Source organism: Pan troglodytes, chromosome 11 (genome assembly GCF_028858775.2).
Source record: "Pan troglodytes isolate AG18354 chromosome 11, NHGRI_mPanTro3-v2.0_pri, whole genome shotgun sequence".
NCBI classification, from domain to species: domain Eukaryota; kingdom Metazoa; phylum Chordata; class Mammalia; order Primates; family Hominidae; genus Pan; species Pan troglodytes.
In genome coordinates this window covers 96360993-96377911 of record NC_072409.2, presented here as the reverse complement: position 1 = coordinate 96377911, position 16919 = coordinate 96360993, and the positions used below count along the sequence as shown (strand labels likewise).

At 40.3% G+C, this 16919-nt stretch overlaps 1 protein-coding gene across 4 annotated transcripts in view; it reads right to left on the bottom strand.

Annotated features, from left to right (window-relative positions):
* The window catches only part of SLC24A2 (solute carrier family 24 member 2), a 276593-nt gene that overhangs the window by 17316 nt on the left and 242358 nt on the right, over window positions 1–16919 (bottom strand). For all 4 annotated transcript variants that reach the window (XM_016960672.4, XM_054658741.2, XM_009456372.4 and 1 more), the window contains one exon: window positions 3190–3279. In XM_016960672.4, the coding sequence (XP_016816161.1) occupies window positions 3190–3279 (90 nt within the window). The remainder of the gene's footprint in view (window positions 1–3189; window positions 3280–16919) is intronic.

Here is a 16919-nt window from a genome sequence, read left to right as displayed (position 1 = left end):
CATTAAAAAGAAAAAGATGGAACCCTGCATGATGTTTTATAAAACGGCAAAAAAGAAATATCTGGGAAACAACATATCCCAGCAAGTTAGAAAAACACCATTTTTTCTTTATTAGTACATGAAGAAATAGAAGATGATTATTAAGAAAAACTATTATATGTTATAAATGGCAAACAGTCCTTTCAGCCTGGACATCTGGAGGCTGAAAACCAGCCCACCTTCTGCTGTGATTTCTGCCAGGTGTTGGTAGCAAATGTCTCTCAATGAGTATATAAAATAATGACTCCAAGGCACAGAGAACTTGCTTAGGAAGCCAGTGATTTTTTGGAAATATCCAGGAGGAGTAATCTGAAGTCAAATGTCAGTAAAATAACTGTGATATGAATAATATAAAATATCATGTAGAAATAAGACAGTGTATCAGCCAACATTCTCTGTGGATTTTGCTAGTAACATGTATTCTTTTAAAAACCAAGGTATGCTTTACATAGGGTAAAACTCATTCACCTTTTAAAAAGTGTACAGTTCTGCAAGTTTTTTTTTTCCTATTTCTTTACTTTTTTTTTTTTTTTCTTTAAAGACAGGGTCTTACTCTGCCACCCATGCTGGAGTGCAGTGGTGTGATCTTGGCTCATTGCAGCCTTCACCTCCCAGGATCAAATGATCCTCCCCCCTCAACCTCCCGAGTAGCTGGGACTACAGGCGTGTGCTACCATGGCCAGCTAATTTTTTGTATTTTTGTAAAGACAGGGTTTTGCCATGTTGCCCAGGCTGATCTCGAACTCCTGGGGTCAAGGGATCTGCCTGCCTCAGCATCCCAAAGTGCTGGGACTACAGGCATGACCCACTGCAACCAGCCTGCAAGTTTTTACAAATGTATGCAGCCATGTTTCTCCACATCCTTATCAACACATGCTACTGTTTTTTTTTTTTTTTTTATAGCCAACCTAGTGGTTGTGAAGTGATATCTTGTGATTAGTTTCAAACAAGTTTATTGAGATGTAATTTACATACCATAAAATTTAGCCATTTTAAAGTGTATAATTCAATGGTTTTTAATGTATTCAGAGTTGTGCAGCCTTCATAATTTAGGTTTTGAACTTATTCATCATCCCCAGAAGAAACCCATACCCACTGGCAGTCACTACCCATTTTCCCCCAACCTCCCCAATCCTAGGCAACTATTAATATTAACCTATTCTATGTCTCTATAGATTTGCCTGTTCTGTATACTTCATATAAATGAAATCATATGATATGTGTCCTTTTGTGACTGGCTTTTTTCACTTAGCATAATATTTTCGAATTTCACTCATGTTGTAGCATGTATTGGTACTTCATTTCTTTGTACTGTGTAATATTCCATTGTATGGATATACCATATTTTGCTTATCCATTCATCAGTTGATGGACATTTGGGTTGTTTTCACTTTTTGGTAATTATGAATAATGCTACTTTGAACATTTGTTTACAAGTGTTTGTGGACGTATGTTTTCATTTCTCTTAAGTCTATTCCTAGGAGTGGAATTGCTAGATCATATGGTAACTCTATGTTTAATGTTTCGTGGAACTGCCAAACTATTTCCCAAAGTGGCTGCACTGTTTTACATTCCTATCAGCAGTATGTAAGGATTCTAATTTCTGTACATCCTCATCAACACTTGTTAGGTTCTGTCTTTTTGATTATACCCATCCTAGTGGGTGTAAAGTGGTATCTTGTTATGGTTTTGATTTACACTTCTTTAATTAATGATGTTGAGCATATTTTCTTGTGCTTTTTAGCCATCTGCGTATTTTCTTTGGTGAAATATCTGTTCAGATCTTTAAAATTAGGATACTTGAAGATGCTTGCCTTCCTATTATGGACCTTTAAGCTTGTATCTTGGATACAAGTGCTTTATCAGATATATATGATTTGCAAATATTTTCTTCCAGCCTGTGGTTTTCCTTTTTAATGGTGTTTCCTGAAGAGCAAAAGTTTTAATTTTGATGAAATCTAATTAATCAATTTTCTTGCTTTCATGGATCATGCTTTGGTATTGTATCAAAGAACTCTTTGCCTGGCTTATGGTCATACAGATTTTTTTTCTGTCCTCTAGAAGTTTGACAGCTTTACAAACTCTTACATTTAAAACTATGATGTGCTTTCAGTTAAATTTTATGTAAAGTATGAGGTAAGGATCTAAGTTTATTTATTTTGGCATATGGAAATCCAATTATTCCAGCATCATTTGTTGAAAAGTCTATTCACATGTTCTCAGTATATATTTCCTTATTTCAAATTGCTATATCTTATTTATGTTGCCAAGTATAATAATTTTAGGATTATATTAAAGGATACAAGTGGGAAGTTTGGAATTTATGTAGTTTATAATAGAGATTAAAAGTATGATTTTTGGAGTTGCAGAGTCCTGGGTTAAAATGTCAGTTCTACCTATGTGATTTTGGGTAATCTTACCAGCTTTAAGCTTAACTTCTTTATCTGTAAACTGTGGATAATAATAGTACCTGCTTCATAGGCTTTGAACCTATGTATAGGGTTACTGTTAAGATTATAAAGACAAAGGGATGTGAATTGTCGGGTGTGTAGGACATACTCAATTATCAATAGTTACCACTATTATCTTTGAAAATGTGAAACCCTTGAATCTTACTCTTCATTCATGTTTTTCAATAATGATTACTGAGAGTGTATTCTTGTGATGGGCATTGTGACTCATATTGAGTTAAAAATAATAACAATACATCATCATTTATGTAAAGTGAAGCTCAAGGAAGAGGCTATTTTGTCGCCAGATGCTTTCCTAGAGCCAGTTTTAAACTGCTGGTGAGAACGTGAGGTGAGTGGCTGCTCAAGATAAAGTCAGTACTACTGAACCAGGCAAAATCTTGACATTGCTCTCAGGTCTGGGTTGTCCTGGTGTCTGTCAGGCTGCAGAGGCAAGAAGTAGTTAGACTTGCCTGCCTCCACATGGCTGTCCAGAGGCTATGCTGATTTAATTCCATGCTACAGCCAGAAGACTAGGGAAAGTTAAGTGGATAAATTCCTCTAGTCCTGGAATGCTAACTCGTCTGTGTCACACCCAATACTGTTGTGGCAGTTGCAGAAAGCAAACACAATGATTAAACACTTGACAATCAGGACTGGAGAAAAACCAGGCAGATGCATGTCACTATCAAAATCTTACCTGGTGCGCCCACCAGACCATCAAGTAAGAGAATACTGCAATCCAGGTAATGGAGCCAAAGAACGTGATGGGAAAAAACTTCCTCGATGACTGAAAGACAACCAGGAAGCGTTGAGAATATCATTGTTATCCATTGAGACTGATCTGGAAATCCAAAGCTAAAGCCACCATTGTAGCAATTTCTCTAGCATTTCCTGCATCTTAGTAGGATTGGCAATCAAAAGGCCCTACTCACTCGTGATCAAGCTGGGACAGTAAGATTCTCCCTTGGAGACGTGAAATTGATAGGAACTGAGTGATCACAGTGCTGGCTCCTGAGATGGAAATCTTGAAGAGAATGTCCGTTAGTTCCTGCTATTAGATGTTTAGATTCCCTCTGCTCTCTTGCCCTTTCTAAGGCCTGGTTTTTTGGCCTTTCCTTCAATATTAACACCATATTCTCCCTCCTCCTTTTTCTTTCTTTTGCTCCAGAGTTTGTCAGAATCAGTTTCTATTGCTTGCAAACCATGAAGCCTAACAATCCATATGCCAGGAAACCTATGGGATTAATTCCATTGAATAAGAAATGGGAAGGATCAGCAGGTTTAAAAATAGATGGACTCATCTTACAGTACCACAAATTATCAAGAAAGTCACACAGAAAAAGCCACCACCACAACTTTTATAGATTCTGGATGATGGCCATTCTCCAGGACACTGGAACCACACACGGACCAGAGTAGACGGAGGCAGAAGCGCCCAATTGTACTGATTTCCACTGAGATGGCAGATCAGACATTGCTCTCAAGAATGTTTTCTCTCCTGTTCACCACCCCAAAATATATTACATTCAATTCTGCTTCTAGAAGTAGACTTTATGCTATCTCAGGCATAAAGAGTGAGCATTTTTAAAGTTTCCTAGAAATAGCCAAAAAATCAGACACTTGAAATGCAGTGTTTCTTACCCAGTCCCACTACAGAGAAACCTAGGCTTGCACTGTAGTGGTGTTCTTTTGATGTCCTTTGTTGAAAAATTGGGGTCCTTTAAAAACACACTCAGACAGCACAATGCTGTCAGAGAGCCTCTTGCCTATTATTGCCAAACACTTTATTTGAAAGCTTTCCACATTGAGAAACAATCCCACTTTTTGCTTTGATAATGCCATCCAATTTTATCTAGAGAAATGAATTTTAGAGTTGACTTGTATGAAAGTAATCTCAATTGTCCGAAAGGCTGACCTTGGGCAGTCACATAGAACACGTTCTGTCATGGCTTTTGAGAGCTCCATTAAAAGGAAAAGATAAACTCATACATGGTAATCTTTTGAATATCAATAATGATGAACACAGTCTCTATTGCTCCAAACCAGGCTTATGTTTTCTTTACTAATTTCAAGTTTTCAATATATATTTCTTATGATCATTTGCATGGTTCTGTTAAATTTTACCCCATACATTTCTTTAAATGATTGCTGTTTTGTGGGGCCGTTTGTTAGCTTGGATGGCTGGAAGACCAAGCAGGTTTGATTAAATTGGGGGAGGGCATCAGGCCACAGTGAGTAGCCAAAACCTTACCCTCAAATGCTTTTCCCCGCCCCCTTTCTTTCTTAGAAGAAAAATATTTTGGACAAGGACTCAGACCCCTCCTAGGGACCTAAGCGCTTTAATGGGTAATAGGGAAAAAAAAAAAAGGTAATCATTTTTTTAAAGTGGAGTTGGAGACCTTCGTTTTTTGTTGTTGTTGTTGTTTTTTTTTTTAAGATGGAGTCTCACTCGGTCACCCAGGCTGGAGTGCAGTGGCATGATCTTGGCTCACTGCAACCTCTGCCTCCTGGGTCAAGCAATTCTCCTGCCTCAGCCTCCTGAGTAGCTGGAATTACAGGCACCTGCCACCACACCCCACTAATTTTTTTGTATTTTTTAGTAGAGGCAGGGTTTCACCATGTTGGCCAGGCTGGTTTCAAAATCCTGACCTCAGATGATCTGCCTGCTTCAGCCTCCCAAAGTGCTAGGATTACAGGTGTAAGCCACCGCACCCAGCCATTAGATCTTCACTTATAAAAGCAGCTTTTTTTTTTTTTTTAAAGCTAGGAAATCAGCCGGATTCTGGAGACCGAATTCCCTGAGCCAGCGCTAAGAGATGAAGTTTTCCAAGGCATTTAGCTTATTAAAGTTCCCATCCTTTTCATCTGGTCACAGTCACTGTTTCAGGATCCTATGTGCAATGAGGGTTTCATCTTCCGTGGCTGTGCTCTGTTACAGGAAAGAGAAGAACCCTCTTGCCACGTGGGGTCACGTGTGTGATTAGAGCCCCAACCAATGCTTGATTCTGGGCAATGTATGAGGACAATGAAAAGCTTTCTACATGCTTTAAGGTGTGGCATAAGTACTAGATGTCCTAGGAGAGTCCTCATTTCATAGATTGCTCGTTTTCCCGGTTAGCTCATTTACTAAATGGATAATTATTATTTTAACTTTGTACCTCTGCCTGTTTATTCTTTGAGATAACTTCACAAGTTAGAATCAAATCATTTGAACATATTTCTCATCTGAAAAATATCATAACTGAGCTACAGAAAATTCCTAGCCAAAAGGTATAAAGCAAGGTATCAGAAAAGGAATTAAAGGAACTAAATTCAAATCAACATACTAGGGAAAACCTCTCTAAATCCATATTTGATGCTCATGATTCTTAATCAAGAAGCCAATTAGTAATTAATGGGCATCGAACCATACCTAATGTTGCATTAGGGGCTCAATGAAGAAGGCTAAAAATAAATTTTCTTTGTGAATTTTCAGTCTTCATCATAAGCTAGAGGTAGATAAAGTCTGAGAACTTACTCTGTACCCAGATCCTGAACTAGAGATAAAATTCAAACTAGGTCAGCCTGACTGTACCACACGTGCTCCCAATATCTAGATTATACTGACTCTTTCCTAAAGAAAAACAGGGCCAATAATGCTCAAAATATACCCCACCATATACATAATGATCATGATCATGATCATCATACCAGGCTCTGCTCTGAATGTCAGAAAATTAAAAAAAGCATCAGGGAAGTAGAAACTAGCATTCCAGCTGTATGGCCATCTGCCTCGCCCAACCTCCCATGTTGTTCCTGCTTTGGAAGTATCAACGTTTCATTCATCAGCAGTTGGGCTAAGTGTTTCCTAACTGTTGAACTACTTTACCATTTCCATTTTCACAACCCAGGTAATCACTTCTTTCATTTTTCTTGGACCATTCCCCTTACTTGGACAGCATGGTCTCATTCCAGACATCTCTGCCCAGTAGCAACTGCACAGTCATTTAGTTACCAGTGTCATTGGAAGGAAGAAAATAGCTCTTGGAGCCAAGGTCTAACATGACAATTTATGGTTATAGTAATGGCGGTTCATCCTGCCATCTGCTGGGATGGACCTCATACTAATTAGCAAATAAGCAAATTGCATCCATGTGCTGGCCATTTTGTTCCCATGTTGTGGTTTACTTACATAATTGACAGTGGATGCTCTCATTAGAAGCTTTTGGTACATCAGAGTGATATCAGCTTGGCTTGGAAAAAGATGCTGGACATTAGCTGGTTGTACAAATTAGCTATATCCTTACTGATTTAAATTCAACAAATATTCACTCAGCATCTACTCTGTGTAAGGTTCTGGGACATATATTTAACAAAGACCCCCCCACCCCCCAAATCCTACTAAAGATTTAAAGTGTGGTCTCTGGATTAATATGACTGGTATTGAAATCTCTGCTCACAAATTACCAGCAATGTGACCTGAGACAAATTATTTAATCTCTTTAAGCTTAGGTTTCTTCATCTGTAAAATGGGAGAAATAACATCTAGTTGTCTTGAGGACTTCATGTACATAAAATGTCTAGCAAAGTACCTTGCACATAAGTGCTCAGATAATTATATTTGTTATTAGACAATATAGTCATGCCCTTGTATTCATGAGGGTTCCACCACCCCTGAGGATACCAAAATCTGCAGATGCCCAAATCCATAATATGAAATGGTGGAGTATTTACATAGAACCTTTGTGAATCATCCCATATACTTTATTTATTTATTTGTTTGTTTGACAGAGTTTTGCTGTTGTTGCCCAGGCTGGAGTGCAATGGTGCAATCTTGGCTCACCATAACCTCCACCTTGTGGGTTCAAGCGTTTCTCCTACCTCAGCCTCCTGCGGTAGGGTTTACAGGCATGGGATTACAGGGATGTGCCACCATGCCCGGCTAATTTTTTGTATTTTTAGTAGAGACAGGGTTTCTCTATGTTGGTCAGGCTGGCCTCGAACTCCCAACCTCAGATGATCCTCCCGCCTCGGCTTCCCAAAGTGCTGGGACTACAGGTGTGAGATACCTCACCTGACTCCCATATACTTTAAATCAGCTCTAAATTATTTGAGGCCGAATAGAATGTAAATGCTATGTAAACAGTTGTTAAATTGTATTGTTTTTATCTGTATTTTTTACTGTTGTATTAAAATTTTTTTCCTGAATATTTTCAATCTGTGATTGTTTGAATGCAGAGCCTGCAGATATGAAGAGCCAACTGTATTCTCATTTTAGTTTTTAAGAGATAAAGAAACTGATAATTGGGGAAGTGAACATGACTGTGAAGACCTGGCCCAGAGTCTTGGCTTTGCGTCTTTCTAGCTGGGTGTGCTTGAATAAGTCACCAAACTTCTGTGGGTCTCAATTACTTTATCCTTGTTAGACCTTGCTTGGCACATAGTAGACACTGAATAGATACTTGATGAATCAATGAATAATAGAAATTGCAAACATCTAGCTGGGTTCTCAGGTTCCTTCCTAGTTCTAATGGGTCACGTTTTCATATCTCATTAGATGCATTCTTGTCTTGCAGGAGTATCTATCTTAGTCATGAGAGAAGATAACTTTTTTCGTCCTTAGTTTATTTTCAATTTTCATCAACGACTTGGTCCTCATTGAAGTTTATATTTTAGTTCTTTTACTTTGGAAACAAAGCCATTAATAAAACTGTAAGTGTAAAGCCCATATTAATTATGTGAGCTGAAATTATGCATGGTTCAACAAACACTGTCATACAATTGGCATATAAATGAAGCAGAAATAAAAGCTAGTGGGAGTACTATATACTCTGAAACTATAAGTATACATGAAAAAATCATGTTTTCCTTGTAATTACTGTCAAGGTTTGGTATGTTCATCTTCTTGGGCAATCAAAATCTACAGAAGACACAGAGCTGCCAGGCCCTAAGGAGGGGCAAATATGTATTAGTTAATTTTTCCCCTCTCTTTCCTCTCCGTATGTATTTTCTCAAGAGGTCCTTGTGGAAGCACATCAGTTCTATAGTGGACTGCAAAAATGGGCACAATACTTTGCTGCTCCTCTCATCAAGAGGTGAGGTCTATTTTTCCACTCTTCAAATCTGGGCTGGCCTTATGACTTGCTTTGACCAATAGAATGTATTGGAAGTGACAGTGTGCAAATTTCAAACTAGATCTCAAGAGGGCTTTGTAGCTTTCATACTTGCTCCTCTCGGCACTTTGCCATTATGTGACTAAGTCCAGGCTAGCCTGCTTTGAGATAAGAGAGTATGTGGAGCAGAGACAAGCTGTTCCAGCTGCAATAGCCCTGTACCAACCAGCTGCCAGCCATTAACTGAGCACCACTAAGACCAGCAGCTGAACTGTCCAGCTGAGCACAACCCAAATTGCCAATTCACAGAATTATGGGCTAAAAAATGTCTTGTATTAAGCCACTAGGTTGGGGTGGTATGTTACAAAGCAAAAGATAACTGATACAAGGTCAAATCTAACAAAAATCTTCTAACTAAGCATGATCACTTACTGGATTTATGTCAACTGGCATGGTTTCTTTCATTTGGCATATTGTATATGCAGAATACACCCATATGTCTTCCAAACCAATATGCTTTGTGAATAAACTGGGACCGTCCTGGGTAAACTGGGATGTAGGATCACTTTAAATGTGCAGTAGCTTTTTGATGGTTATCTCATGCTTTCCTTAATCACAGAATGTCATGGCTGGCAGGGAATCTAGAAACCTTCTGACCGTTTATTCACAGAGGGGAAAAAATTGGGTCCAGAGTTGAGAAGTGCTTTTCCTAATGTTGTACAGCTAATCAGCTGTGGGGGGAAAACCCATCACAGTCAATGTGGTAGAATGAAAATGATCTGGAGTCAGGGGACTTGGGTTCAAATCCAGCTTCTCTCACTAATATAGCTGTAAAGTCTTGCTCTGTGGTTATATGTGGCCATGCCTGGTTTCCTTTACTAGACTTACTCAGAGTGCCTTAACAATATAAATTGTACATTTTTTGTCTTTATATCTCTTTTTTTAAATACACTTTAAGTTCTTGGGTACATGTGCAGAATGTGCAGCTTTGTTACTTAGGTATACATGTGCCATGGTGGTTTGCTGCACCCATCAACCTGTCACCTACATTAGATATTTGTCCTAATGTTCTCCCTCCCCTAGCCCCCCACCCCTTGACAGGCTCCAGTGTGTGATGATCCCCTCCCCGGGTCCATGTTATCTCATTGTTCAACTCCCACTTATGAGTGAAAAAAATGCGGCGTTTAGTTTTCTGTTCTTGTGTTAGTTTGCTGACAATGATAGTTTCCAGCTTCATCCATGTCCCTGCAAAGGACATGAACTCATCCTTTTTTATGGCTGCATAATACTCCATGGTGTATATGTGGCACATTTTCTTTATCCAGTCTATCACTGATGGACATTTGGGTTGGTTCCAAGTCTTTGCTATTGTGAACAATGCTGCAGTAAACATATGTGTACATGTGTCTTTATAGTAGAATGATTTATAATCCTTTGGGTATATACCCAGTAATGAGATTGCTGGGTCAAACGGTATTTCTAATTCTAGATCCTTGAGGAATTGCCACACTGTCTTCCACAATGGTTGAACTAACTTACACCCCCACCAACAGCGTAGAAGTGTTCCTATTTCACCACATCCTCTCCAGCACCTGTTGTTTCCTGACTTTTTAATGATCACCATTCTAACTAGTATGAGATGGTATCTCATTGTGGTTTTGATTTGCATTTCTCTAATGACCAGTGATGATGAGCTTTTTTTTCATGTTTGCTGGCTGCATAAATGTCGTCTTTTGAGAAGTGTGTCTGTTCATATCCTTTGCCCACTTTTTGATGGGGTTGTTTTTTTCTTGTAAATTTAAGTTCTTTGAAGATTCTGGATATTAGCCCTTTGTCAGATGGATAGATTGCAAAATTTTTCTCCCATTCTGTAGGTTGCCTATTCACTCTAATGGTAGTTCCTTTTGCTGTGCAGAAGCTCTTTAGTTTAATGAGATCCCAGTTGCCAATTTTGGCTTTTGTTGCCATTGCTTTTGGTGTTTTAGACATGAAGTCTTTCCTAATGCCTATGTCCAGAATGGTATTGCCTAGGTTTTCTTCTAGGATTTTTATGGTTTTAGGTCTTACGGTGGAGTCTTTAATCCATCTTGAGTTAATTTTTGTGTAAGGTGTAAGGAAAGGGTCCAGTTTAAGTTTTCTGCATATGACTAGCCAATTTTCCCAGCACCATTGATTACATAGGGAATCCTTTCCCCATTTCTTGTTTTTGTCAGGTTTGTCAAAGATTAGATGATTGTAGATGTGCGGTGTTATTTCTGAGGCGTCTGTTCTGTTCCATTGGTCTATATACCTGTTTTGGTACCAGTACCATGCTGTTTTGGTTACGGTAGCCTAGTTTGAAGTCAGGTAGTGTGATGCCTCTGGCTTTGTTCTTTGCTTAGGATTGCCTTGGCTATGCAGGCTCTTTTTTGGTTCCATATGAACTTTAAAGCAGTTTTTCCAATTCTGTGAAGAAAGTCAGTGGTAGCTTGATGGGGACAGCATTGAATCTATAAATTACTTTGGACAGTATGGCCATTTTCATGATATTGATTCTTCCTATCCATGAGCAGGCATGTTTTTCCATTTATTTGTGTCCTCTCTTATTTCCTTGAGCAGTGGTTTGCAGTTCTCCTTGAAGAGGTCCTTCACATCCCTTGTAAGTTTTATTCCTAGGCATTTTATTCTCTTTGTAGCAGTTGTGAATGAGAGTTCACTCATGATTTGGCTCTCTGTTTGTCTTTTGTTGGTGTATATGAATGCTTGTGATTTTTTGCACATTGATATTGTATCCTGAGGTGCTGAAGTTGCTTATCAGCTTAAGGAGATTTTGGGCTGGGACAATAGAGTTTACTAAATATACAATCATGTCATCTGCAAACAGAGACAATTTGACTTCCTCTTTTCCTAATTGAACACCCTTTGTTTCTTTCTCTTGCCTGATTGCCCTGGCCAGAACTTCCAATACTATATTGAATAGGAGTGATGAGAGAGGGCATCCTTGTCTTGTGCCAGTTTTCAAAGGGAATGCTTCCAGTTTTTGCCCATTCAGTACGATATTGGCTATGGGTTTGCCATAAACAGCTCTTATTGAGATACGTTCAATCAATGCCTAGTTTATTGAGAATTTTTTAGGATGAAGGGTGTTGAATTTTTGTTGAAGGACTTCTCTGCATCTGTTGAAATAATCACGTGCTTTTTGTCATTGGTTCTGTGTATGTGACGGATTACATTTATTGATTTGCATATGTTGAACCAGCCTTGCATCCCAGGGATGAAGCCACCTTGATGGTGGTGCATAAGCTTTTTGATGTGCTGCTGGATTTGGATTGCCAGTATTTTATTGGGGATTTTCGCATCGATGTTCATCAGGGATACTGGCCTGAAATTTTCTTTTTTTGTTGTGTCTCTGGCAGGTTTTGGTATCAGGATGATGCTGGCCTTGTAAAATGAGTTAGGGAGGATCCCCTCTTTTTCTATTGTTTGAAATAGTTTCAGAAGGAATGGTACCAGCTCCTCTTTGTACCTCTGGTAGAATTTGGCTGTGAATTCATCTGGTTCTGGACTTTGGTAGGCTATTAATTACTGCCTCAATTTCAGAAGTTGTTATTGGTCTATTCAGGGATTCGACTTCTTCCTGGTTTAGTCTTGGGAGGGTGTATGTGTCCAGGAATTTATCCATTTCTTCTAGATTTTCTAGTTTATTTGCATAGAGGTGTTTATAGTATTCTCTGATGGTAGTTTGTATTTCTGTGGGATCAGTGGTGATATCCCCTTTATCATTTTTTATTGCATCCATTTGATTCTTCTCTCTTTTCTTTATTAGTCTGGCTAGCAGTCTATCCATTTTTTGATCTTTTCAAGAAACCAGCTCCTGGATTCATTGATTTTTTTTTTTGAAGGGTTTTTCATGTCTCTATCTCCTTCAGTTCTGCTCTGATCTTAGTTATTTCTTGTCTTTTGCTATCTTTTGAATTTGTTTGCTCTTGCTTCTCTAGTTCTTTTAATTTTGATGTTAGGGTGTCGATTTTAGATCTTTTCTGCTTTCTCTTGTGGGCATTTAGTGCTATAAATTTCCCTCTACACAGTGCTTTAAATGTGTCCCAGAGATTGTACGTTGTGTTGTTAGTTCTCATTGGTTTCAAAGAACATCTTTGTTTCTGCCTTCATTTCGTTTTTTACCCAGTAGTCATTCAGGAGCATGTTGTTCAATTTCCATGTAGTTGTGCAGTTTTGAGTGAGTTTCTTAATCCTGAGTTCTAATTTGATTGCACTATGGTCTGAGAGACTGTTATGATTTCCATTCTTTTGCATTTGCTGAGGAGTGTTTTACTTCCAATTATGTGGTCCATTTTAGAATAAGTGCGATGAGGTGATGAGAATAATGTATATTCTTCTGATTTGGGGTAGAGAGTTCTGTAGATGTTTATTAGGTCTGCTTGGTCCAGAGCTGAGTTCAAGTCCTGGATATCCTTGCTAATTTTCTGTCTCATTGATCTGTCTAATATTGACAGTGGGGTATTAAATCTCCCACTATTATTGTGCGGGAGTGTAAGTCTCTTTGTGGATCTCTAAGAACTTGCCTTATGAACTTGGATGCTCTGGAATGGGGTGCATATATATTTAGGATAGTTGGCTCTTCTTGTTGCATTGATCCCTTTACCATTACGTAATGGCCTTCTTTCTCTTTTGATCTTTGTTGGTTTAAAGTCTGTTTTGTCAGAGACTAGGATTGCAACCCCTGCTTTTTTTTTTTTTTTTTTTTTTTTTTTTTTTTTTTTTGCTTTCCATTTGCTTGGTAAATCTTCCTCCATCCCTTTATTTTAAGCCTATGTTTGTCTTTGCATGTGAGGTGGGTCTCCTGAATACAGCACACTGATGGGTCTTGACACTTACCCAATTTGCCAGTCTGTGTCTTTTAATTAGGGAATTTATCACATTTACATTTAAGGTTAATATTGTTATGTGTGAATTTGATTCTGTCATTATGATGCTAACTGGTTATTTTGCCTGTTAGTTGATGTTGTTTCTTTATAGTGTTGATGGTCTTTACAATTTGGTATGTTTTTACAGTGGCTGGTTCCAGTTGTTCCTCTCCATGTTTAGTGTTTCCTTCAGGAGCTCTTGTAAGGCAGGCCTGGTGGTGACAAAATCTCTCGGCATTTGCTTGTCTGTAAAGGAGTTTATTTCTCCTTCACTTATGAAACTGAGTTTGCCTGGATATGAAATTCTGGGTTGAAAATTCTTTTAAGAATGTTGAATATTGGCCCCCACTCTCTTCTAGCTTGTAAGGTTTCTGCAGAGAGATCTGCTGTTGGTCTGATGGGCTTCCCTTTGTGGGTAACCTGACCTTTCTCTCTGGCTGCCCTTAACAATTTTTCCTTCATTTCAACTTTGGTGAATCTGATGATTATGTGTCTTGGGGTTGCTCTTCTCAAGGAGTATCTTTGTGGTGTTCTCTGTATTTCCTGAATTTGAATATTGGCCTGTCTTGCTAGGTTGGGGAACTTCTCCTGGATGATATCCCGAAGAGTGTTTTCCAACTTGGTTCCATTCTCTCCATCACTTTCAGGTACACCAATCAGAGGCAGATTTGATCTTTTCACATAGTCCCATATTTCTTGGAGGCTTTGTTTGATCCCTTTCATCCTTTTTTCTCTAATCTTGTCTTCTCACTTCATTTCATTAAGTTGATCTTCACTTTCTGATACCCTTTCTTCTGCTTGATTGATTCAGCTATTTATAGTTGTGTATGCTTCACAGAATTCTCATGCTGTGTTTTTCAGCTCCATCAGGTCATTTATGTTCTTCTCGAAACTGGTTATTCCAGTTAGCAATTCGCGTAACCTTTTTTCAAGGTTCTTAGCTTCCTTGCATTGGGTTAGAACATGCTCCTTTAGCTCAGAGGAGTTTGTTATTACCCACTTTCTGAAGCTTACTTCTGTCGAGTCATCAAACTCATTCTCCATCCATTTTTGTTCCATTGCTGGTGAGGAGTTGTCATCCTTGAGAAGAGGTGTTCAGGTTTTTGGAATTTTCAGCCTTTTTGCGCGGGTTTCTCCCCATCTTAGTGAATTTATCTACCTTCGGTCTTTGTAGTCAGTGACCTTCGGATGGGGTCTCTGAGTAGATGTCCTATTCCTATTTTTTAGTTTTTTTTTCTGTTTTTTTTTGTGACGGAGTCTCATTCTGTCGCTTACGCTGGAGTGCAGTGGTGCAATCATGGCTCACTGCAAGCTCCACCTCCTGGGTTCATGCCATTCTCCTGCCCCAGCCTCCCGAGTAGCTGGGACTACAGGCACCCACCACCATGCCTGGCTAATTTTTTGTGTTTTTACTAGAGACGGGTTTCACTGTGTTAGCCAGGATGGTCTCAATCTCCTGACCTTGTGATCTGCCCTCCTCGGCCTCCCAGAGTGCTGGGATTACAGGCGTGAGCCACTGCGCCTGGCCTAGTTTTCCTTCTAACAGGACCCTGTGCTGCAGGTCTGTTGGAGTTTGCTGGAGGTCCACTCCAGACCCTGTTTGCCTGGGTATCACCAGAGGAGGCTGCAGAACAGCAAAGACTGCTGTGTGTTCTTTCCTCTGGAACCTTTGTCTCATACGGGCACCTGCCAGATGCCAGCCAGAGCTCTCCTGTATGAGGTAGGTCTGTTGGCCCCTACTGGGAGGTGTCTCCCAGTCAGTATACATGGGTGTCAGGGACCCACTTGAGGAGGCAGTCTGATCCTTAGCAGAGCTTGAATGTTGTGCTCTCTTCAGAGCCAGTAGGCAGGGACGTTTAAGTCTGCTGAAGCTGCACCTACAACCGCCCCTTCTGCCAGATGCTCTGTCCCAGGGGGATGGGGGTTTTATCTATATGTTTGGGGGTACTGCCTTTTTTTTTCAGTGATGCCCTTGCCAGACAGGAGGAATCTATAGAAGCAGTCTGGCCACAGAGGCCTTGCTGAACTGCAGTGGGCTCCACCCAGTTTGAACTTCCCGGTGGCTTTGTTTACACTGTCAGGGTAAAACTGCCTACTTAAGCCTCAGCACTGGTTGACACCCCTTCCCCCACCAAGCTTGAGCATCCCAGGTTGACCTCAGACTGTTGTGCTGGCAGCAAGAACTTCAAGTTGTGGATCTTAGCTTGCTGGACTCCGTGGGGGTTGGACCCACCAAGCCAGACCACTTGGCTCCCTGCCTTCGGCCCCCTTTCCAGGGAAGTGAATGGTTCTGTCTCACTGGTGTTCTGGCACCACTGAGGTATGGGAAAAAAAAAAAAACAACAAAACTCCTGCAGCTAGCTCAGTGTCTGCCCGAATGGCTACCCAGTTTTGTGCTTGAAACCCAGGACACTGGTGACATAGGCACTGGAGGGAATCTTCTGGTCTGTGGGTTGCAAAGACTGTGGGAAAAGCACAGTGTCTGGGCCAGAGTGCACTGTTCCTCATGGCACAGTCCCTCACAGCTTCCCTTGGGTAGGGGAGAGAATTTCCTGACCCCTTGCACTTCCTGGGTGAGGTGACACCCCACACCCCACCTTAGCTGGAAATGTGGAAAAATCACCTGCCTTCTGTGGCGATCTCGCTGGGAGCTGCATACTGGAGCTGTTCCTATTTGGCCATCTTGCCAGCAATCCTGTCTTTATGTCTCTTAAGCACTGGCCAAGGCCCAGTGTTTGGCACATAATAGGTGCTCAATAAATATTTGTGAAGGAAGTTGAAAAAAACCAAAGTGTTCTTCATAAGAGTCTTATTTCTGCTTGGAATAGCACAGAGTACTCAGAACAACAAAAGAAATCCAGTCCATTCCAGGGCTAGCACTTGGGGGAGCAATGAAGTAAAGCCCTGCTGGCTACCCTGCCCATTCTGCAGGTGCTGGCTCTCAGAGGGGGACTGCACAGGGAGCAGTGGACTGGGGACAGCTCTGTTTTCTTGCTGTGTGCCTCCCCGGATTGTGGCATCAGCCGGAGCAGTTGTCATGACCCAGGTAACGACTGCCTTGATTGATTTTTGTTGGTTTTCCAAAAGTTACCAGTTAGGAAGTTGGGAGCTTTTGATCTTCCCTAACAGCTTCTTTGACGTTTCAACTAGGATTACCAAGAGGATAAACACTTTGCCAGCCCTTTCTCTGAGAGTTCCTCCCAATTCTGAGAGTCAAGGGCCTTGACTTACTGGCATCTTCCTCCCATTCCTGCACATCTTCCTGAGTGCCTCAATGGTTGTATGCAAACATCCTCTCATCAACCAATCTGCCCCCATCTTCTGGGGGCCACACCACATGAGGCCCCTTTTGGGAATTTAGAAAACTGTATCTGTCTCCCTGATTTTCCTCCCTAGGGCCACACAAAAGCATTGGACTAAACAGCAGAGCA